The following is a 23,758-nucleotide window of genomic DNA, read 5'->3' as shown; positions in this document are numbered from 1 at the left end:
TAAGCAGGATCCTTCCTGATCTTCCTACTGAATGCCCTTACTGCGGCCACGAATACAACAGCTTCGAACACATGCTCTGGCTGTGCCCCGCCAACACGGGCACCGATTTTCCTGACCTGTACACCTAGGACTCAGTGCCCAGAAGCACAGAGCTCATCGCTCAGCTCAAGGCTGCCGAGGGGGCCCGGGCCGTCGCCGAAGGACTCTGTCTACCGGACCCGACCTGGGTGGAGCCACCAGTTGATTAGCGGGGCCTCCGGCCCCCCTTTAATTCGTTTTCCTCAGGACCTAAATAAAGTTCATACTCACTCACAGGTGTGTTAGTTTGCGTGTTTTTTTATTTTATTTTATTAATGTTTGTATCGTTGTCAGTCGATAATTACCTTTTCTTTTCTTTACTCCCGACTCGGACTCTTTCACTGACTTCGCTTGAATACGGAACGACCAACCAGCTTGTACACGCCGTCAACGACTTCGCGCCGACGGCGAATGGGTGACAAACCATGACATTGATGAAGTTAGGAAATTTGCAAGAGCGAGTTTGAATCAGCTAGTGCAAGACAAGAGTAATCGGAGATCGCTGGGGGAGGCCTTCGCCCTGTAGTGCACATAAACATAGGGATATTATGCTGATGACGATGATGATCATGATGTCATAAAAAGCAAAGGTGTCAAGAACGTGCCCCTGCAGAGCTCCCGAAAATACCTGTAATGTAATTAAATGTAAGGAAATGTAATTTCGCTTGTAGATAAATGCATTTATACAGGGTGTCCCAACTATCATGCACCAAGATTTAAAAAATAGCAATTGCGCCACTCGATTTCCGGTACAGTGGAACAGCTGCCAATAAATGTTTCGTTACTCCGATTTAATTAGGTAATTGTAATTAATTATCTAACTCGAAAAGTACTGCCCTAATTACTAAAGTATCCATAGGAAAATTGTAGAGCTACATCAGAAACTCCTGATACAATTTTCTGTTGCTCAATACGTGCTACCTAAGAGTGTTTTTCCAAGCATGAGAGAAGCCCGCGAATAGACGAAAAATTGCCTCGCGACTGGACGCAGGAGACACTTTGCGTGTATTCGCGGGCTTCTTTCACGCTCGGAAAAGCACTTTTATGTAGTACGTATTGAGCAGGTTGCAGCCGATCTACGCCAGTCAAATTGTACAACAGCTGACTGGCGCACGTGGCAGATACAACTCTGATTGTTGTATCTCACGTCATCGACAAGGAACAACTCAAGCGACACCTGCTTGAGCGACAGTTCTGCTTAAGGAGCAGTCGGACTTCGTGCCTTCCATTTGGCAGCAGAGGGTGTGGCTTTCGCAACACGGCTAACTACTTCATCGTACTTTGTACAGGTTGGTCACCCGACAATTCTGTAATTATTTATAAGCCTGTTACCGCTACCACTGCTCCCATTACTCTACTGTTGTATTCTTTTTCACAATGCCATCTTGTGGGCAGATCTACCGGTAAAGGTACTGCAGCCCTCCGTACAGAGATTTCTTCTATGAAAGAAAGCATGAGCATGATTAATACGCTATATACAAGTCCATGAAAACTGAGAATGACTCTCTCACTAAAGAGAACAAATCACTGAAGGATGAAAATGAACTGTTGTCGAAGCGTCTCTGAGCTCTGGAACAGTACTCTCGTCTAAATAATGTCGAGATAAAGGGCGTTCCTGATACGCAGGGGAAAATTGCCTCGCAGTGGTGTAGGCCATTGGTGATAGGATTGGCTGTGCTATCACTGAAACCGACATTGACGCCATGCATCGTGTTCCTGCTAAATAGGACACGAACATTATTGCACATTTTTGTTCAAGAGCTAAGCGCGCCGATTTTGCTGGCAAGCCAAGGGGCCAGGCTGACTACGTCAACCATCGGTTTTTCGCAGAGTAACAACAAGCCAATTTTCATCAATGATCACCTCACACCTGATAACCAACGACTCTTTGCGCAGGCTCTTGAGCTCAAAAAACGGGAAGGTTGGAAGTGACTTTGGACTGACAACTGTGTGATTAAAGCTAGGAAATCAGACTGCAGTCTCGTCTAGCGCATTAATGGCCTGATTGATCTGGTGATCATTCAGTAATCGTTAAAGTAATTTTGCAATTAACCACAGCGGCTGTTTTGTCTTTTTGCCGTTATGTTTTCTTGTCACCAAGTGAAAGCTTTGTTGCAAGATAAATCACCTGCGTTCTCTTTCCTTCACTGCAACATTCGTAGCTTACGGAAGCATCATGGCGATCTATTGAACTTTCTTTCCATGCTTCACCACACTTTTTCTTTGATGTGCTTATCGGAGACCTGGCTAACATCAGCTGACGTAAATTTGTATGGTCTGTCTGGATAGAAATCTGAAATGAATATTCGTACTTCCCGCACCGTAGTGGCGGGTCGGCTGTTTTCATCAAATCATCATTGCCCTACATTCGACGTTACCATATTGGATTTCGGGACTTGTTATGCGAATCCATCTGGCTAGAGTTTTGTCAGTCAGTGATAGCTGAACTGTAGTAGGTGCTATGTGTCGCTCACAGTAAACTTAGTATGCGGAATTTTGTTCTCAGCTTGAGGATATATTACATGCATTAACGAATGAAAATAAAAACAATAATTTGCGGAGACATAAACATTATTATTCTTGATTTCAACTGTCAGTCTTGCTTTATGTAACTTGTGTATTCACCTATGGCTTTTCTTCCCTAATTCAGACTCCAACTAGGAGTAATTTTTCAGGATGTTCCACGCTGATTGATCACATATTTTCTTCGTTCGATTCTGATTACTCTTCCGGAGTAATCGATTATTGAATCACTGATCATTACCCTTTGTTTTATTGTGTATGTTCAGAACCAGTTAGCAATTCTAAAATTATGTTAAACCTTCATTCAATACAACACAGTTCATTCATCAGGTTCAGACCACAAACTAAAATGTGGTATAAATGGAAGGTTGTCCTGAGAAGGCATTTTCTATTTTCCATTCCAGTAATACTGAATGGATTGATCAGTGTACTACTTATTCACAATTTACACATTGGTTTCCTTCCCAAAGAAATGCTTCGATTGCAGATGCCCATGTTGCATTCCATAACAAGAAAAAATAATCTTAAAAAAAGTGAAATTGCCATCCTTTAACATCAACTTGAGAAATCGCTCCCGTACATATTCAAACATTTTTTCTGCCGTTCTCGGGCACGCAAAACGAGACTACTACGAAAAAAAAAATACTTGAAAACGGAAACGATACCAGGCGTAACTGGAAACTAATTAGACAGTTTGATAAATAAAAAAAACTGATTCGGGCATCAGAAAAATTGTCCTCGATGATCGTGAATAGGCCAAAGATACTGGTGTTTCTAACGCATTTAGGTACCACTATGTTGCTTCTGATAAGTCATCCAGCTTTATAACACAGGTTTTCTCACTAAACAGACCCGCGTCGCCGGAAGCCAACCGCTTATTATAAGGGGTAGAGATGTCCCCCGGCCTGGTGCTCGATTACTTGTGGGGTTTTGCATCTCGAAAGGGGCCTTATAGAGATTTCCATGTGTGGTCGCCCGGTAGCCCTAGTCCAATCACAGACGGCCTTGTTTTGGAGCATCAGCCGCGGCTGTGGGAGATAGACTAAAGGCACAGGTTATGTACAGAAGGACGACATCCAATATATTGCGCTCAACCTTGACGTACGATGCCCACATGGCGAGGGTTTTGTTTAGGCGTTCCAAGGTCATGCATTCGTCTGTGGATGGTAGGCGGGTGTCCTCTGGTGACTAGTCTGGCTGTACTGCAGAATTGCTTGAGCGAACTCCACTGTAAAAGCCGTTCCACTGTCGGTGATGAGGACTTCTGGGGTACCATGTCGAATCAATGTTTTCGATGAAGAATTTCGCCGTTTCGGCCGCACTACCTTAGGGCAGGGCTTTCGTTTAGGCATAGCGGGTAAAGTAGCCGGTAGCCACGACGATCCATTTATTCCCTGATTTTGACGCCGGAAAGGGCCCAATACGCCCATCTCGATGTGCTGGAACCGGCGGCAAGGAGTTTCTATAGGTAATAGCAGTCCCGCTGGCCTTGGTGGTGTCTTGCGTCGTTTACGGTCTCGGCATGTCTTGACGTATTGAGAGACGTCAGCGGGCAGGTGCGGACAGTAATACTTCTCCTGTATTCTCGCGAGCATACGGGCGAATGTACGGTGGGCAGAACTTCTGGCCGCGGTGCTGAGGGCACAATGAAAGGGTAGAGAAGGTAGTTTGTGCGAACTTAATTGGCGAGAAAATTTTCACAAGGGCATCTTTTTTCAACGAAAACGAAGACAACTCACGTGTACACACCCTAGAGATCAGCTGGATTTTGCCTTCCCAGTACTCGACAAGGCTTCTTGTTTCTGTGTCGGCTCACTGCTGTTCGGCGAAGTCATCTGCTCTAAGTGTTCCAAGGAACGTGTTGTCGTCATGTTGGTCTTGCGACGGCGGGTCAATATGGGCGTGGGACAGACACTCGGCATCATAGTGCTTCCGTCCTGTCTTGTAGATCACAGTGATGTCGAATTCTTGCAGTCTGAGACTCCACCTTGCGAGGCGGCCTGAATGTTTCCATCCTTCTTTTTTCACTAATACTACGGGAGGCACCCATGGACTCTTGGACGGCTGGATACTTTCGTCGCGAAGCATTTCATGTACGTGTTGCTTTATGGCCTTCCGTTCTCTTCTCGAAACTCGGTGCGGGCGTTGGCGAAGTGGTCGGGTGCATTCTTCGGTTACTATGCGATGCTGAGCAACTGGTCTTTGTCGAATCTTCTGTGACGCGGAAAATCAGTATTTGTAGCGTCGTAAGAGACTTTCCGCTCCTTTTTACGAATGGGAAGACTTGTACTGATGTCGAAAGTTGGTTGACGAACGTATTGCTTGCTTCAACAATTTCTTCTATGCCGGTATGCGATCATCATGCCCTTGTTGGGGTGTTTGTATTCCTGGTTGAAGTTTTTCAGTAACTTCTTCGCGTTCCCTCCATGCAATCGAGCGATTCCCTTTGCGATGCAAATTTGACGGTCAAGATGTTCGTCGCCTTCGACGGCGTCTTCTACGACTGTGGGTGTTCTGCTGCCGTCGGAAATGGCGCTGGAGTGAGACGCAACAGCGTCCGTGAACAGCGTTATTATTGCGATAGCAATTATATGGACACTTCAAGCGGATTTCTGCCGTCGCCGTCAGCTCCCGTATAAAGTCCAAGAACGATAAAATCGTCGCCGCGCGCCGTATGTGCGAGTGAAAGCGCGCGGGGGACGCATGCCTTCACGGAGAGTGAACGCGCAGCGGAGAGAAAACGCGACTTCCGTCGCGCGAAAGGCCGTGGGGGTATGGGAGGGAGGGAGGGGGGCGACGCTGTGCTGCGGCACCAAATGCGTATCTTGCAACCGGGCGCAAGGGTAACTAGCGACGCACTCTTCCCCGCGAAAGGAGCAAAGCGCGAGGGCAGTACGGGATGGAGGGGGGGGGCGGCTTCTGCTCTGCCAACAAATGCGTTCTTGTACTTTGTGCTTGTGCCCGCCGTCGGTGTTGTCGCGCGCACCGTATTTTGAAAGCGATCTCCACACGGCTCTGACCTTTGTATGCTCTGTGCGTACGCCGCTCAGTTTCCGTTGCAGCGATAGACCGCACGAACCTTCGCTCGCTGCGGCGGCCGCGCTTCCCCACGCCCCCGTTTTGACAGTGGTTGTATGCGCTCATCGAGTCTATTCATGTTTCCTTTGCGCGTTGACACCACGATTGTTAATTCAGTTAGTAAGCGAATGTGTCAAGTTTATGCAGCCGATAAAACTACTATGCCTACTCCTTATACCTCTCTACTAAGTTGCTATCGCAATTGATGCTTCGCCTTTCGGGCGAAACTGCGACATTTTTTACTTGGATTTAAAGTCAGTTACTGAGCCGTGTTGGTTTGCTACAGGATTACGAGGCTCGCATGGTAAGCCTGGATATGAACCGTGACTCTTGCTGTGCAGATTCCAGCCGGCATTATTAGGTGTGCTACCTCGTCTGTCGTCTCGTTTCTTTTGTCCTTGCGTACATCTGCGCTGCAATTCACCAATATATTGTGACAACAAGCGCAAACAGTCCCATTACTTATGGGAACATATTTCGTAGTTCTTCGCGCACAACTGCTCTTACCGTCTCCCGTAGGTCGTTGGAGCAGAGCGCCTGAACCTCTGCACAGTCTGGTATCGAGCGGCAATTTCATTGTCTATAGGCATTTCCAGCGTCTTCTCAATCGTCGTCGCCTCTGTGAGAAATTCCGCTATAATGTTGGGAGTGTTGCGCATCAGTCCAGCTATTAAGAGCTCTTGCTTTACAACGCGCATGATGAAACGAACTTTCTTTTTCTCATCGAAGTCGATCATCAAAATCTGATCTACGGGTGCAGACGCGTCGGCAATTTATACATGACTCATCGCACAACCCAGCGTAATCAATGGTGCTCGCGCTTTCCAGAATGTAACCACTATTTGCTTAGCGCACGCAATCTCAGTAAACAAAGATTGTTTCGCCATATAATCGGCGACAACATTGAGAAGGTTCCGATACAGGAAGGCGCGTCTTGCGCCGCGTGATATCTTTGTTACAGCCGGTGAAAAACGGTCACCGGGATAATATAAACAAGTACGCGCGGCAATATCACCAAGAGAAAATCTGACCTTAGTCTTTCCTACGTGCGCGAGTTTTCGCGTCTTGTCCGAGTTGATAAACTATTAGTTACGACGTGCTTCAGCCTCTGTCGAGGCATGCTGCCGCCGGCATATGTTACAGCATGCGATACCTGCAATCAGGCTAACACCTGCAGCTTTAAAAGAACAAAAACAAATTCTGGGCTTTTATATACGGACCACAACCACGATATCATTATGAGGCATCCCGTAGTTGGGGGTCACTCCGTATTAATTTTGACCGCCTGGAGTTCTTTAACCTACGCCCGAAGCACGGTACGCCGGCGTTTCTGCAGGACGAATGTTTCTCCAGCTTGGATTCCTATTTTCTCAGAAACGCTTGTGGGTTACCTTTGTAGATTCCTGCTGCATATACAGGTGCATGTGAATTTTTTTTTCCTTTCATGAACCTTCCTCCGCCTTGCGGATTTCCGCAGAACTCAATTTCAAATAAACCATTTACTTGTCCCGTGAGCTTAGTATACAAATACGCTGCCTGCCTTGCCCTTCCCATTGCCGAAGCGTGTCGCATTGCTTTGCTTATAGGGGCACTGACTAAACCTAAAGAATAAGCCGTCCGCAGTGCTCACGAGGCGACCACCACACCTGCTACCTCCCCCCCCCCCCCCCTTTTTTTTGTTACTAGCAGAAAATGCACTTTTTAACGAGGAAGCCAAGCGACGAAACAAGGCACCGCCTCATGTTTTCGCAATCGCTAAGGTGAGCTGCCTATTTTAAATATATTAGAACTGACTATATAATTTTCTTGTGAGGGGGCCCTTCACTCTAGCTATAACCCATGCTGACCGGGTAACAGCAGCCGATGCAAAACCTGTGTAATAGTGGAAGAAGAAATAAACTTTATTGAAAGAGCCGGCAGTTTGGTTTTGGTGGCCTCGGGTGGTGGCTTTGAGTCCTTGGACTCGGGCGGCATCTTCGGCTTGCCGGACGGCCCAGAGCTGGTCTTCGAAGACCAGCTCTGGGCCGTCTGAAGCACTGAACTTTTCAGGGCCGTTTCGTGGCGCCGCGGAAACGCGTGCTCATGATTTCGAGGCCCTGGGTTCGAATCGGGCGTGGCAATCTTTCCTAATTTTTTTAACGTGACTGCATTATTACCTTTCTCGTTTCACTTCTGCCATAATTGTTTTTCTATGCTTCACCACGATCGCTCCAAGCGCGCCTTACACGTAGGCCTCCGGCCAAGGGGAGCGAAGCGACCCATTGTGTAGCCCAGGGGGAGGATCGAGGGTGGGGGCCTGAGATACGGAGGCTTTAGCGGCCGCAGACCAATGAATAATGATGCGTTGCTACTGTGCGCCCCAGTGAGACGGGCCAACCACTGACTAGCGAAACTCAGTGCACGTAACATGCGATGGAATAAAATGGGGCCCCCTCACTCACTTGGGGGCCCGTCATATTAGTGTACAGACTATTGCGACGGGCCTCCTCACCGTAGTGAGTGTCTTAATTATTAGCTGCATGCATCCCCAAAATCATTGTGACACTCATGGACAGTCACGCTTCCTCGCCAGGCGCATTGGAAAGTAATGCATTTCTGAATACATATGACACGGGTTCGATTCCGCACGGAACTGGCAAAATCTTATGGCGTTTTTCACTGGTCGATCTGGAGCAGGATTTTTTGCTGCACGGCTGCGAATCCGAATTTCACTGGTCGAGCTGGAGCGGGTTCGCACTTTTCACTGGTCGTTTCGGATCAACTCGCTCCGCGCCGGATCGCTCTCACTTGCTCCGCTGCCGAGGCGCGGATTCGGGCGGAAATAGGACAAAAGTATACGTCACTTCCGCTCGCTGGGGGACGGCGATCTTGGTGGCCATAGAAACATGCAGAGCGGGAGTCGATTTTTGTGACGTGCGTGCGCAGACTTTCGGTACGATCCAGCGCGGAGCATTTTCGCTCTCCGCTGGCCGATTAGGATTAGTGAATTGCGAGCGCTCGCTCGAGGATTTCGGCGGCTGCTCCAGATCGACCAGTGAAAAACGCCATTAGAGTTCTTGTGTTTCTACCAATCGAGAGCGGTCCATACCAAGTTGCACGTACTCAGCGACCCAGGTTGGCGTCATTGAAGCTCGGCACATACCCGGTATTACCAACCCAGTGACCCCAGTTGGTCAGACAATTCATTCATTCATTCATTCACAAAACTTTATTAGAGTCCTGAAGCTCGGTTTTCTCAGACCGAGGCGGGCCGCGTCCACGTCGGCACCGTCAGACAGTTGGTTTTATTTATTTATTTATTTATTTATTTATTTATTTATTTATTTATTTATTTATTTATTTATTTATTTATTTATTTTCAATATTACCACTCTCAGTTGAGAGCATAGCAGGTGGCCATTACAAAGAGATAACCATATTTTAAAAAATCGACATTTTGAAAACATGCCCGCTGTACACACACGCGTACACGCCAAAAAAGAAGAAAAAAAAAGAAAAGAAAAATCGAAGGACATCCGCCAGAGTAGGATTAAAGCAATAAATGTGCTCTAAGCAGTTTTTCATGCAAAAAAAATATCAATATTCTAATAAAGTTAAACAGTGTACAATCAAGCGCATTGTGCGTAAAAGAGGAAAACAAATATTAATCGAGGGAAAAAAAAAGAAAGCTCCTATACAGAGCGTTTAAAGCAACGATTAAACACAAATTCAAATTAACATTTCGAAAACATGCATGCTGCGCACACGAAATGAAGCTCAACCACCGAGGAAGGATTGCAACCAGTTTGCCAAGCAAAGAGAATCAACGCCGCCTCAATCATGCGCAATGTGCAGACACCACACAATAATACTGAAAAATAAAAAGCTCTTCCGGTTTCCTCAGCAATGTAGCCCGATGATCTACCCATTTTACCATGTACTACTCAGTGACCCAGATGGGCGGAAAGGAGGTTAGGCGGCGACATATATGCATATATATATATATATATATATATATATATATATATGTGTGTGTGTGTGTGTGTGTGTGTGTGTGTGTGTGTGTGTGTGTGTGTGTGTATTCCACAAACTCGGTGAAGCATCAGAACGCTTATCGCATAGTCATTTGTTGATGTTAATGTTGAGTCCGTTTGAACATGGCCCACACCCACGAGGGGGATTCGACACACTCCTGAGAAATTAAATGAGGCCACTAGATGAGAAAGTTTATCAAATAAACTCCCCCCCCCCCCCAAAGGTACGACGATACTTCATTGTCTTCGTCATCAGCAAGCGCGTCGTCTGGTAATCAGCAGCTGGCTGCTGTATACGAGCCCCATCACCCAAATGCCCTCATATGGCTGTGGAGCGGTGATATATGGCCTTTGGGCGCTTGGAGTACAGCATTCAAAGAGCCGCCCTGTAATGTCTATCACTGCTGTGAGCAGCAGAGAGAGCACTAAATTTTGAAACAGAGAACGGAGGGCTACCAAGCTACCAAAACTTGTGAAGCAAGTTTGTGGTGGTGACGAGCAACGTTGGCACACATCCACTCAAAGGGCTTGGCCGGATTAAGAAGCACTTACCAATACCAGCATAAAAGCAAAACCGGCAACGCGTGTCCTGCGAGACTTCGAAAGCCAAAGGGCACCGAATTATTTGAATTTTAAATCAATGTATATTTTAGAATGTTACCTCGTTTTTTTCGTGATAGCGTATGCAAGAATGCTCTGAAAACGGTTTTGCGGTGTAAGACCTTAGTTGAATTATTATAACAGGGTCAATTAAGCACCGCACAGAGTGACAAAGAAGATGTAATTGTGCCGTAATACGCGAGAAGAAAGACGTTCTCTCATGCACGCGCTATTTCGGCAGTTAAAAAAAAAAGAGACTCGACAATGGCGACCAAGCGCCCGAGCCCCTCCACACCGGGAACTTCGAGAGCGGCCCCAACACCGTCTCCAGAACTGAAACGGGCGTCCCATTCGCTGCCTAACTTCCAGCTGCAACCACCTCGGAAGCTAAACAAGGCCTCGTCCGGTCCGATAGGGAGCCCGGTTCCGACCACAGCTCCCGTGAGCCGGGCCTCTTGGGAACGCTTTGACGCCAGGGAGAACAGGCGCCTGGGCGCCGCAAGCCTCGGAGCCGTACCAGGTCACAGCCGATGGACACCCCCTCAAGAGCCCCGCGCGCCCAGGCCAGCGTCGAGGTCCTGGTGGAAGAAGTCCTGGAGGCGACCGGCGACGCCGCCCTACATGCGCAGCTTCGCCGCGGCCATGCCAGCGGCGCCACGACCCGCTGCAACCGTCGCTACCATGGGTAGGCCACCAGAACCTCGCACGCTCGCTCCTACCACCTTTCCGGGCCGCGCTGCCATGAATCATGGCGACCTGCTGGAGCCACCTGGCCGCGCCGAAGCAGCACATCCCGGTGGGTCGACGGGTCAGTTGCGCGAGGACGCCGGGTCGCAATCGATGCTGGTGCCGAGGCCCCCGCGCTGGGACTCGCTCTTGCGCCGCGTGCTTCGTTCGACCCGCTACGCGTTTCGACAGCGGCGCTCATCGTCCACCTCCACTTCCCAGCAGCGCGACACGGAGACGGCCACGTCCTCTTCGTACCTGGTGCCGAGCAGCGAGGACAGCTCCAGCCGCGACAACTCCAGGCCAAAGTCGAACACGCGCATGGTGAGGGCTCTCTTCCTCGGCCTCTTCATGTTCGGGGCTTCCCTCCTGTGCACGACGGCTTTCATCCGGCTGAGCGATGCCGCCACCCGTGGGCCTCGCGGCCGGCACGGCGCCGCAGCAGCTGGGGTCTCGACCAGCCTGGCCACGGTGCAGCCCCCGGATGACTTGGCTCGCCGCATCGCGCCCCCGGCCGCGCCCCCGGCCGCGCCCCCGGCCGCGCCTCCGGCCGCGCCTCCGGAGCTCAACCTGCGTCCGCCAGGTGACGGCCTACCACCTGGGGCCCTGGACGACGCCCTCGTCACCGCGACGCTGGAGCCGGACATCAAGGTCACCACCACGACCGAAGACGAGTAGTCTCCATCGCCGGTACGCAGTATCGGTGGTCGGTGAGGCCCTGAGTGAAAAATAAAGTTTTCTTCCTTTCTTTCCTTCCAAAAGCTTTCTCGTGAAATTAGTCGGCATATGTGGTGCTTTTGCAAAATGGCAGATGCGAAGCTGTGGGCCTCTTTGATACGCCTTCAAAGGTGTTTCGATAAGGTCTCCGAACGAACACCTTGGATATCGAAGGTTTGTTTACATCAGTATCGCTTGTCGTAAGTGTAGTATAGCCACGTATACCATGTGTCCCACATAACATTTGCCAACATAATTTTTTTTAATGTGCGAGTGTCACGTAGCTGGACAGATTAATGTTGTTTACCGTCGCTTGGAGAAAGTCAGACAATTTTTTTAGTATTCCGCCTGATTACATAATCAGTTATTCATTAATCAGCTTCTCAAATAAAATATAAACCGCAAAAGTGACAATGAGAATACTGTGTAGACCATCCAGAAAAAATTCCCGATCTAGCTTTCTGTAGCTCAATACGTGCTACATAAAAGTTTTTCCAAGCGTGAAAAAAAGCCCGCGAAACATGAAAAAGTGCCGCGCGACACAGAAAGCCTGATCTGGAATTTCTCAGAATGGTCTACAATTTTCTCGTTGACGCTTTTGCTCTGAATATATTTCAGAAGTTGATTAATAAATACGTATGTAATTAGCAGAAATACCAAAAATAGTCTGACTTGCTCTAAGCGGCGATAAACAACATTAATTAACTTGGATCGGTCCAGCTACATGGCACTTACACATCTTTACATTTTGGCACAAGTTACATGGTACACACGCGCTATATAGCCACACATAAATTATCTCCCTGCTGTGCAATTCAGTTAAGGCTGTAAGGAGGGTGGTAGGCTTCAAACAAGGTCCCCACATGAATTGGATGGCAAGATTAAGTTTTATAGTACAACATACGCGTAACTACGATAGACGCAGCATGTTTCACGCAACCCAAACCAAGCATCAAAACAAAGTGGCACACCTTAGGTGATTGAGACCTGCGGCATATATTTTTCGTAGACGTCCTGAGCTAATCATAGTATATCACAGCGCGATTAAGAGGATAATTAGCTAGGTTCTATAATGCATTGTTTAAGCATTTTATTTTAAGGTATAAGTGTGAGTGTAAATGTTGTAAATCATGCTAAATAACATCAAATGAAGTCGCTTCCAAGATGTTATCTTTTACTTGGTTCTTTTTTCTGAGCTCTGAAGAAAGCCCGCCAAATACATACAGGGTGTTTTTTTTTTCTTTAGCTGCAACATTTCTTTATAAATTGCCTGTGGCAATTAGCACGATTCTAACCATTGCTCTAAATTACTTGATGAGGCGGCCACTACTTCTACGAGGAATCCAAATGCTTAATTGAATAATTATCATAGTTACGCTAATTAACTATTAAATTAACTACCTTACGGCACATATTTCAATCTACGAATTGAAGCCGGTGAGTTTGCAAGGCATATACAGTATATACACTTCGAACAAATTCTCAGGGCTACACCAGCTTTGAGATAATAATTTTCAAAGTGTGCGACGAAGTGCATTGGCGTTCCAGTTACTTTTGTGTTTAAATGCATAGAACAGCGTTTTCTTTAAAAATTAGGTGGAACAACAGAACTTTTTTTTCACAATTTTCACGGCGCATTTCTTGAAACCGGTGCCATCCTCAGAATTCGTTCCAATTCGATATACCTTGCAAACGCATCTGCTACATTTGGTAGATTGAAATATGTACGGTAAAGTAATTAGTTCAAAATATCATAAGTGGAATCATTCAAGTAAGCATTTTGATTTCACATAGAAGTAATGGCTGCCTCATCGAGTAATTTAGATCAAGGGCTGGAATTGTGCGAACTGCCACAGGCATTTTTTTTTTTGTGCAGCAAAAAAAAAACACCCTGTATACCGGTTGTTTTATATTAACGTTAACATGCCCAGTCAAAAAATCCGTCAAAGCGTTCTTGTCGGAACGACAGCATTCTTGTCGGCAACGACAAGATTCTTGTTTGCAACGACAGAATTCCTGTTTGCTGCATGCCTTCCGACACCGACAGCAATGCTGTTTGCAACGACAGCAAGCCTGTTTGCTGCCTTACAACACCGACAGCAATGCTGTGTGCACGATTGACTAGCAGTAGCACATCGACACTTAACGACGGAGCGCCAATATGGCGCCCGCGATTAGATGGGCACTGCGAAATGCGTCGCGGCGTCGGCGCATGTTAGCTAATGCACGCATTTATGAAGGCACGAGGCGACACCAAACCACAGGTATTCGATAAAGTGTACCTTCATGAAAGATCGATGCAAGTAGATTGGTATGGTGAGCCATCAATGAAGTAGGAAAGACGTCGCGATGAGTTGCCAAGGAAGCCCTCTCTTCTGCATGGCTCCGGCATTATTTGTAAACGCTGAAAACGGTCGTCCACGCGTGTCAGCTGCGTGAAGGCAAGAGCGAGTCTACGGGTGTATGCGCACATGACCAAAGTTGCGTTCTCAGTTGGCCTGCATGCCGGCGTATTTCTGAAGCTGCGCGCGGCATCTATATGCGAGCACCGGTAGAGACTAGAAGATCGCCGTTTACGCTCCGCGCCGCTCACATTTCATGCTCCGAGATACTGCAGGGAACTGCGTAGATTTCGCATTTGATAAGCGCGTCTTGCCGAGACGCGAGCGACGCGCTATCAACTCGGCTGCAAAACGACGAAGAGGCCAAGTAGACACCGCTATCACGCTCCGCTCAGTCGGCTTTGTAGCGTAGCGAGGGATGCGGTCTTCGTTCCGCTGCCGGTATGAGCGTCGTGCGCAAGCGCAATTATATCGTCCCCGCTAAGCGGTTGTGTGGCATTTGCTAGCATATGCCGGTCTGAGTGGGGCGGACGTACAGCAAGCGCTCAGCTAAAACAGCTGATCGTATGCGCGCTCGATGTTATCGGAAGCGTATCAATGTTTCGTTCGGTGCAAGTCGATCACCGCAGGGAGATTGTATATGCTTAACTTTGACTTCGTGCGTAGCTGTCGTGCCCAGTCTGTGTGTACGGTGGCAGCGCATTCAAGCTATTTTACACATATCTTTTTTTGTGTATGGATATTCCCCCTCTTGTAAGAATGAATACAAATTTAATTTCATTTTTTATCATATAATAAATCAATCACTTTATTGTTGTATCATAGGTTAATTACACCAGGATCTCAATGTACAAGACTGCAACACGTAGAAGCAGCTGTAGAAAGCTTCACACAACACTGCCCAAATGTTTGCTGCTGGAACAGCATAGATTTATGCCATACATGTTCCTCGTTCATTACAGACATGAAAAAGTTTGACCACATTGCACAAAAGCAAATGCATAGGAAAAAAGTGCTTGTAAAATGACAATGTCACTTCCTAGCACTGTGCACAATAGCCACCAAGTGAAGCACAGTGCTAAGACTTGCATGACTTAGTATTACAACCATACATACTTGCAGTAAAAGTTCCCTTTGTGCTAGTGTGCAAGATACAGTTGACGGCACCATGAAAAAACAAACAAAAAAATGCGTAGTATACAGGAAGCGAACATTAAAATAATTGACTAACAGAAGTGAATTTGGATCGCTGCTACAGTCCCCTTTCTAACACTACAAACGCTTCTAATAGGAGTCAACTCTTGGTTTTCTGCCATGCATGTTCCAAGCAAGTCGGTGCTCACAAATTCATGTTACAAAAATGAAGCAGTACTATTTTCTTAATATTTATTTTTTAATATTCTCCCTCACTGTCATTTACACAGCATCCAGTCATGGCCTATTAAACTTTCATACCACAACAGCCACAAAACTGACAAAAGGCATCTTGAATTTTCTGTCAAGCAGCTGCTTTTGTCCACCAATGCAACAAAGCTATGCTGTCTTTGCCAAGGCTGAGAGCACAAGTGGCACGTGGTTAGCAACCAATGAGTAGATCAACCAGTAGACATAAAGCAAGAGCTAAGGCCACTTAACCCTTTCACACCGTTCCTTTCACACTGCGGTCAAACGCCAGCTGCACATTCAGCCCAAAGCAAGAACAAAACCTATACAAACTGCCACAGGGACACAGTGTAGACAGCACTCACCGTCGGACAAGCAGTTTTCTTTTGAAACTTCGGAGGGAACCCTATCAGGACGGAGGGAACAGTTTTGAGAAAGCTAGGGCACAGATTGCGGCTCATTAAAGGTCCTAACAGGTTAGTACGACAACATTGCGATCACATCAAGCCCAGCACTTTGAGACACAACATAGAAGATTGAGCGATATAGGATAACAGCTGTACGCTAACCATGAGAGAGAGAGAATTAACTTTATTAATGGTCCTGAAGGGGCCTGGGCACTCCTTACGGGGGCCGGCCCGGTGGCTCCACCCATGTGGGGACTGGGAGTCGGAGCTCGCCAGCCACCTTTTGGGCCTTCTGGACGGCCTGGTGTTGAAGGGCCCTGTCGGGGCTCCTGAGGTGGTTGATCCAGTCGTCCTCGGTGGCAGGAGACCCGAAGCAAGCGTTTAGCGCGGGACACTGCCACAGCATGTGATCTAAGTCGCACTTTGGATTTTGGCATTTAGGACATTCTGGCCTTATATCTGGGAGGTATTTGCTGCATATATAGGGGTTGGGGTAACTGTGCGTTTGCAGCAATCTAAACGTTAATTGTTGTGCTTTATTTAGTGTTGGGTGAGGTGAGGGGAATTCCTTTCTCGATAACTTATAGTGCGAGCAAATCTCGTGATAAGAGAGGAGTGGCTCCGGGTGCGTGTTGGGGCTCCCGGTCGGTGAGCCGGCCCGCGTCCCCGCGCGGCGCGTAAGATCTCGCGCGAGATTATGGGCCAGCTCATTGCCGTTGGGAACCCCTGGTTGAACGTTGAGGCCTTCATGCCCCGGGAACCAGCTGATGTGCTTGTCTTCGTTTATTTGAGCGGAAGCTAGAATGCTTAAGGCCGCCTGGCATAGTGTACCGCGGCGGTATGCCAGTGCAGCGGGTTTGGAGTCGGTAAATATTGTGTCGCGCTGAGGGAGGGCTAGAGCAAGGGCAATAGCCACTTGTTCGGCCTCGCAGGCTTTCTTTGTTTGTATGGTAAGAGCATTGAGGGCTGTCCCGTCTGGGTCGACCGCCGCAGCCGCAAAGTAGGGTTTGTCTGCGTATTTAGCGGCATCTACGAAAGCCACGTCTGTCGCGTGTAGGGTGGCCGCTTTTAGTAAGGCTTGAGCGCGTGCCCTTCTTCGAGTCTGATTATGCACCGGGTGCATATTTCTGGGGAAGGGTAGTACTGTGATTTTAGCACGAAGGTGTTGCGGTAATTGTGATGGGTCATTGACTTGAGTTGGGATAGGAAGACTTATGTGTGAGAGGAGGTCCATGAGCAGCGTGCCACTCCCATGTACATTTGGGATACGAGCAGATAACCCCACGTCATTGGAAGCCGCTCAGGCACACTGGAGCCTCTCAGGAAGTTGGAACACCAGTGACCGAGCTAGACATCGGTACTGTCCCTTACCCTGCAATTGTGGATACAGAGCGGAACACAACTGCAGCGTCATGACCACAGTGGGAAAATGACACCCTCGAAATCACTATGGCGACTCCATCAGAGAAGGGAGGGAAGTGTGTACAAGCAATGCACCACCGCTCCTCAGTTGGAGGAAGCTTCACCAGTGCAGCAGAAATGGGAAGCGACCCCAGCCCAAGTCAGGTTCCAAGAATCCCGTGAGGATCTGTGAAGTGAAGTGTCAAATCCTTGAAAACCGCCAACTGATGCTTCAACTGTGGAAAAGATGTATCTCTCTTAAGGGACACTGAATACTATCATTCACAAACACCTGATGTTCCGCAATGTCAGTGCATACTGGATTTCAAGACAACTGGCAGTCTTTGATTGGCACAGTAGACTGCAAACTAGCATAAAGCTTGAAGAATGTTGTGACAGGAAAGGTTTTGTGACAGGTTTATTTGCCAGGTCATCACCTATGACAAGATGTGGGTGAGTCATTTATAAAAGTTACACTTGCCTAAACAATGAACACATATTGAAGCTTCCCAACACAAAAAGTTTCGAGCAACTCAGTCGGCAGGTGAACTCATGGTCATGGGTTTTTGCGCGGATAGGTGTAGCATGAATTTGATTTCCTCCCTAGTAGTGAGACTAGCTGAGCAAGTACACGAGTAGTGAGCAAGTACAGCTGTGAGGTTCTCCAACGTGTAGACAGTGCACTTAGGAAGAAACGGCCCTGCTTAAATACCATGGGGGTTCTCTTCATCCAGGAAAATATGTGTGCACATACAGTGCACCACACAATGGGCACTTTATAAATAATTTTGGATGAGAGGTGCTGCCACATCTGCTATAAAAGCCCAACTTCACTCCAAGACTCATTTCTTTGGGCCACTAGGATAATGAAATACAGTAGGCTGTCCATGCATGGCTGCAACATAAAAGAAATCTTTTTACGCCGCTGGCATCCTTGTACTGCCAAAATGAAAAGGGATTACCTCGAAAAATGAGATCACTTCGATGCATGTAAACATGTTTCATAATCCTAAAAAATAAAAAGTCCAAGCTTGACTTGAGCACCTCTCATGCGCTCACCAACAGAATTAGATCAACTGATGCATTAGTCTTCGTGACTTGATGAATGAGTTTGAGCTTCAGTCCACTGCAACACTTTTGGTGATAGCCATGCACTTCGCTCAGACATAAAGCAGTTGCCCCAGAAAGATGGATCATAATTTTTCAGTTACAAGCCTATATTTTGAAGAAAGTACATACGGTTAAATTATAGCAGCCTGCTACAGTTCGACGGATGACACAATTCGGAATTCATTAATGCAACTACTCTACCTTAATATTGACTCTATAACTCACTTTCCAGAGTCAATTGTACCTGCAATCTTGAAATATGAAATAAACATTCAAATTCCGATTAGTTCTTTTCCACCTTATTAAGTAACTCACACAAATATGATATGTTGCCAACATTTAAGAAAACACACTGCAATGTTATATCTCCAACACAATACAAGACGTGGTTCTCAGATAGGAGGCGGATGACGGCGGCAAATCAAATGCACCGGGTGCAGTGAGCAGCTGCTGGTAGTGACAGTACATGGTGCCCGAAACAACATAAATGGCTAAGATATAACAGTACATGCCATCGGACATTTTTACATAGGAAGAGCACGTTTTTCTTGGAACAGAGTACACAGAACTGTGAAGACAATCGGGCCAACCTGGCACCTCAAATACTTGCACATTTGTGGGAGGGTACCAAATCATGATACGAAAAGCCTTTTCACATTTTGTGGAATATCATGAATTGGTCGTGCTTCTTCAAGAGCACGTGTTTGAAAGCACCTCTTATACGTGTGCTCCAGCTCTTTCTTTGCAGACAACAGACAAGACGAAAGTTCCACTTGTGCTGAAGCAGTCCGGTGGGCCTGGTGCATGATGCACCATTCAGCAATTTGAACAGGCACATGCTTGGCAGCTGTTACAAGCTGGAGTGCCTTACCAATGCCATCTTCAAATGGAAATGTTGAGGTACCCCAAAGAGGGATAAAACATCTGTGCGCACTTTGAAAGATGCAACAACTAATGCATGTTAAATGTCATTGCACTTTCTCCGTACAGCTTTGCAGTCTGCTGAACAAATGCTAAGAGCAACTTTTCAGCGGCACAGATTTGAGCTTCTGTGACAATATCTTTCAACAAAAAAAGACTGCTTGTGTAAGTAGCACAAAATGCACCACGTATGCTCGAGGAAGTATGCATCATGACAGACAATACTAAAATAAAAGTCGAGAGCGCTATTCAGCAGCCTTCCAATATGACCGATCTGACAAGGGCCGTCCCGACCTTGACAAAATTATGGGTGGCCTTACTGAACGTAATCTTGCATCCACAATTAAACTTCAAGTGCCTGCCTATGTACCACGGAGAACCAGTACATGATAGCCACAATTCAATCACTTTCTTTGTCATGCCTTCCCAAACACAATGCATATAGTCAGGTGGCAGCCCTCAAACAAGATCAAGGCCTTGAAACTTGATAAGAGTTGATGGTCCCTTGATGCCACAAACAGGTTCCTTAAGCTGAGCTGCTTGAACCATTCCTTTGAGCCCACCACTGTGTGTCCTGTCAGGTGCATTCTGGCTGTTGAAAGGGTACTTCATTGTGCCTGCAGGCAAAGCATCAATTGTACTAAACATCAGAATGATATCTGCATTTGGAATGTTCAGGTGGACACTGCAGTGAAAATATGCAAGATTTTAAAACACTTCCAGTAGTCAAACATTTCACAGATGGCCCTCATGCAAAATTGATGGCATCTCTCGACAGCACAGCACAAGTGGGGAAAAGGTGCCATGTTGCAAGACTGCACCCACCGCAAAGAGAAAGAACCTGCCTAGGACTGTTCAAGACCTGCAGTTTGCATGAGCCATGCAAAATATTCCTAACATTCCCCGGGTTGATCTTTTACTGTGACAAAGGGCAGCGAAAGAGAAATTTCAGATACCAGCTAGAAACGAAGGACACATATTTTTTTCTTGTGCATATATGCCACAAAACAACCAGCATGAGCAGCATTTTATCACAGCCTATTTTGCCAGATTTTCAAGAAGTATAGCTACTGTTGAAGTAAAATATGATTGATTTAACTACATTATGCATTTTTATGCAAGGAAGTGAACGCTTGCTATTTTTTTCCATTTGTGATTCTGACAAGTTTCTTTGAAACTTACAGTTGCACGACATCCTGAACTACACTTAACTGAGGTGTGAATTACAATGTCAACATCAGTGCACTGTAATGTTTCGAGTGGCTCGTGAGCATTGATTAAAATAATTTCAATTTTCAACAAACACAATCACTCCAGTGCAAGTGGTGTTGTTAAGGCTATTTCGCATGGCTCACGAATACCGCACGTCTTGGACAGTCCTAGTCAGGTTCTTTCAGCTTTGTGACGGGTACAGTCCTATAATATTGTCGCGGGCGAGACAACAGAGACAGCCAGAAGTCAACGTCTTTATCGGAACCAGACCAAAAGAACAACGTTCTTTTGGTTGTTCATATGTGTCGGCACATGCCGACACATATGAGCCAATATGGTGCACGCAAGGTCTATAGCAGCATTGCCATGCAGTTTCTGTTACACGAGCAACTAAGAGGTCAGTTTCTGTGCCTTGGGCCAAATGCTACTTAGAAACCACACATCTGAATGGTAAAAGAAATGCAGACTGTCAAATTCCAAGAAGAATGGAAAACAAGTTAGTGCAGTGCAGCTGTGTGTACTGTATCCTGAATTCACACGTCTTTATCAACATCACTCACCTCATGGCGACACTAAAATCACTGTTTCCATTTTTTTCCCTTGCCACGTACCATACAGCAGAAACTTTTCTTGCAAGTTTTTCAGCAATAGAAAAAATTGCAGTAAAAAGTGATGCGCGTGAGCTAAACTGCCATAATTAATAGTGCTTCAAATAGTTTTCCTGGTTTTCAGCTCTGTATTGCTGTTTCCTAGATTCGGAAATACAGCAGTCAGCCAAACTGGAAAGTGAAAAAGCTAATTCTGCGCTTCTTCTACAGTATCAGCTGCTAGATAGGGGCACTTTCTGCACAAATCTGTGTCGTTATATCCAGGCACACTACTTAACTATGATCATAGGCTGCTGTCTGCCAATGCCAAACACGATATCATTAAGGTATTACATGTTTTGTCAGATTTGCAACAAATGTTAAAACAATTATTAAACAGCAGGCCACTGAAAGTGATGACATAATTGCATCATGAAATAGTGTGGAAAGTATGCAGTCAATATAAAAATACATCAGGCATGGTCAACCAAAACTGCTGATGCACCAAACAATTAAAACAAAAAGCAGTAAGTGGATAGCTTTAATTGTTAATGACTACAAACTTTCCTGTGTATGTAAAATCCAGTAAATAGGTTTGACAAGTTATTTGGTATTCTTCAAATCTGCAACACATACACTAAAACACGGATCAGAGAAACATGAGACATAAAGCTTTTTTGACAGCCTGTGCTTTAGTGTGTGCACATCACATTCAAATAATACCAGGATGCATAAGCAAATTTAGAGCCCACATTCCTTCTCTCATAGACTTGACAGTAGCCATTACAATTAATGGCAAAATGCTGTTTAACTGAGCTCACTTACCATCTATAAGCATACCTGGCTCCAAGCACCAGCTGCATCCAAAGTACCCATTATACTGCTTCCTGTTTAGGATAGCTGCTCTTGCTGGGGAGTCAACACAACAGACAACAACGTGCACTGCTGACTGAACAGTTCTTCCAGTGTGTGACCACACTAGCTTTCCAACGCTGTTGATCTCTTCGACAAACTGCTTCAGGGAGAGCATTTGAATACCACACACCTGAAGCTAGCACATTTTGCCACAGAGTTCATTTTGCCACTGAAAGTTCATTAATCATCACTTGAATTGGCCATATGGAGTTTTTGTTCGTATCAAACACAGGTGCTCCATCTGTGTTCATGGTCAAAGTGATGTCGCTCCATGTCATGTTCCTCTGCTTTCTAACACTGCGGTAGAGAATGCCATTCGTGATGTCAGCAAAAACACCTGACACATGAGGAGCAGATGCAATCTTCTGCAAATTAGAAAGCAAGGTACTGCCAACCTGTTTTAGCAGTACCAGAAGCTGCTGCTTAATGTTGAATATCAGAAAAAAACTTGCAGTAATAATTAAATGTTGCGGCTTCTCACTGCTGCAAGAAGCACAATTGATGGTGTCTTCGTCTTTGGCATCATTGTATCTTCCCAGATATTGATGACAGGGCTGGCAGTATAGATGGATCCTCAGTGCTTTTCTGTTTTTCCACAGCCTCCTCATAGCATATGTAGTGCATGGCACAACTTTCTCCCCAAACAGAGCATTTATTAAAATGAGAAGTCCTTGTAGTTGTGCCCACGTAAGGCCTGAAGTAACAACATATGCCAGTATGAGCAGCATAGCCTGTGCCCTTGTTGTTTTCTGGTTTGGAAGGTATTCCTCCGAGAGCTTTGTGAAGTACATGTACTGCATGCTCACTTTCTTCAGCACCATTCTCTGGTCTACTGTCTGCATCACCCTTGTACCCTTCATCCATCCACTTCCGAACCATCATCACTCAACTCAAAGACAGAACTGAATTCATCGCAACTGAAGTTCACTGTGCCTTCATACGCAGTGCCTATTTCACTTGCAGCTTGGTTAGTGTCTTCTACGTCGCTGACATGTGCACTCGTGCTTGCACAAGCATACATTTCTGAAGCAAAATTGGAGTTGATGTGCCTAAGATTACCAGCTTCATTCTCGCTCGATTAAACACTACTGACATTCGTGGAAGGGCTGTTCAGGTTTTCCAGGTTCATCTGAAAGAGCAAACAAATAAGAAATTTTATCTTCTAGGGATACCAACTACAAAACAAGTGTCACATTCACAAGAAACATACATAGGGCATAGGAAGGCAACGGTGAGATTACCACTCTTGCGCAAAGCCAGTTCACTGATTAATATGTAGCGCAAAAAAGGACTGTGTTGCTCTATATATATTGAATTGAATTATGGGTGCGACAGTGTATGTCCCATGTGCTAACTTCATAATGGTGCAGGAAGGTGCAGGTTTACCAACTCTGTCTCGGGTAATGAACAGGACCCTGATAAAATGCGCTCGCTAGGGAGTCGGCTATTATTCTGCCATTAGCCACCTCCGGCTGTGTTCTTTTGCAAATACCCTGCCTTGTACATAGAAGCAGCGTTGACACAAGGACGTAGGTCAGCTTAGGTACCACTATTAGAGGGAACATGCACGCGTGTGGCTGTTGTTCTGTAAAGTGCCATCTGCTGACGCCCACTCGGCACAGCGTGCGGCTGAGGCAGTACGGTCTATGCATTGTCTGCAATTACACCGCCCAGTGCTTGGTAGTAGCAGACGACACACGGAGCACAGAGTGCCAGTGGCTTTCTGCACCGAGCAGGTGCCAGGC

At 46.5% G+C, this 23,758-nt stretch overlaps 1 protein-coding gene across 1 annotated transcript; it reads left to right on the top strand.

Moving 5' to 3' along the window:
• The first annotated feature begins 10,556 nt into the window (after window positions 1-10,556).
• On the top strand, window positions 10,557-11,696 carry LOC125943701 (uncharacterized). Its single transcript, XM_049663166.1, has one exon. The coding sequence runs from the start codon at window positions 10,557-10,559 to the stop codon at window positions 11,694-11,696; it is 1,140 nt and encodes a 379-aa protein (XP_049519123.1).
• The last annotated feature ends 12,062 nt before the right edge of the window (window positions 11,697-23,758 follow it).

The sequence above is a fragment of the Dermacentor silvarum genome, chromosome 1 (assembly GCF_013339745.2).
Source record: "Dermacentor silvarum isolate Dsil-2018 chromosome 1, BIME_Dsil_1.4, whole genome shotgun sequence".
In the NCBI taxonomy this organism is placed as follows: Eukaryota; Metazoa; Arthropoda; class Arachnida; order Ixodida; family Ixodidae; genus Dermacentor; species Dermacentor silvarum.
Note: the sequence above shows the minus strand (reverse complement) of the source record. Positions and strands in the feature narration are given on the sequence as shown.

Bases quoted from the DNA above. Each gene is read 5' to 3' on its own strand.
- LOC125943701 (XM_049663166.1), top strand. From the start codon at position 10,557: ATGGCGACCAAGCGCCCGAGCCCCTCCACACCGGGAACTTCGAGAGCG.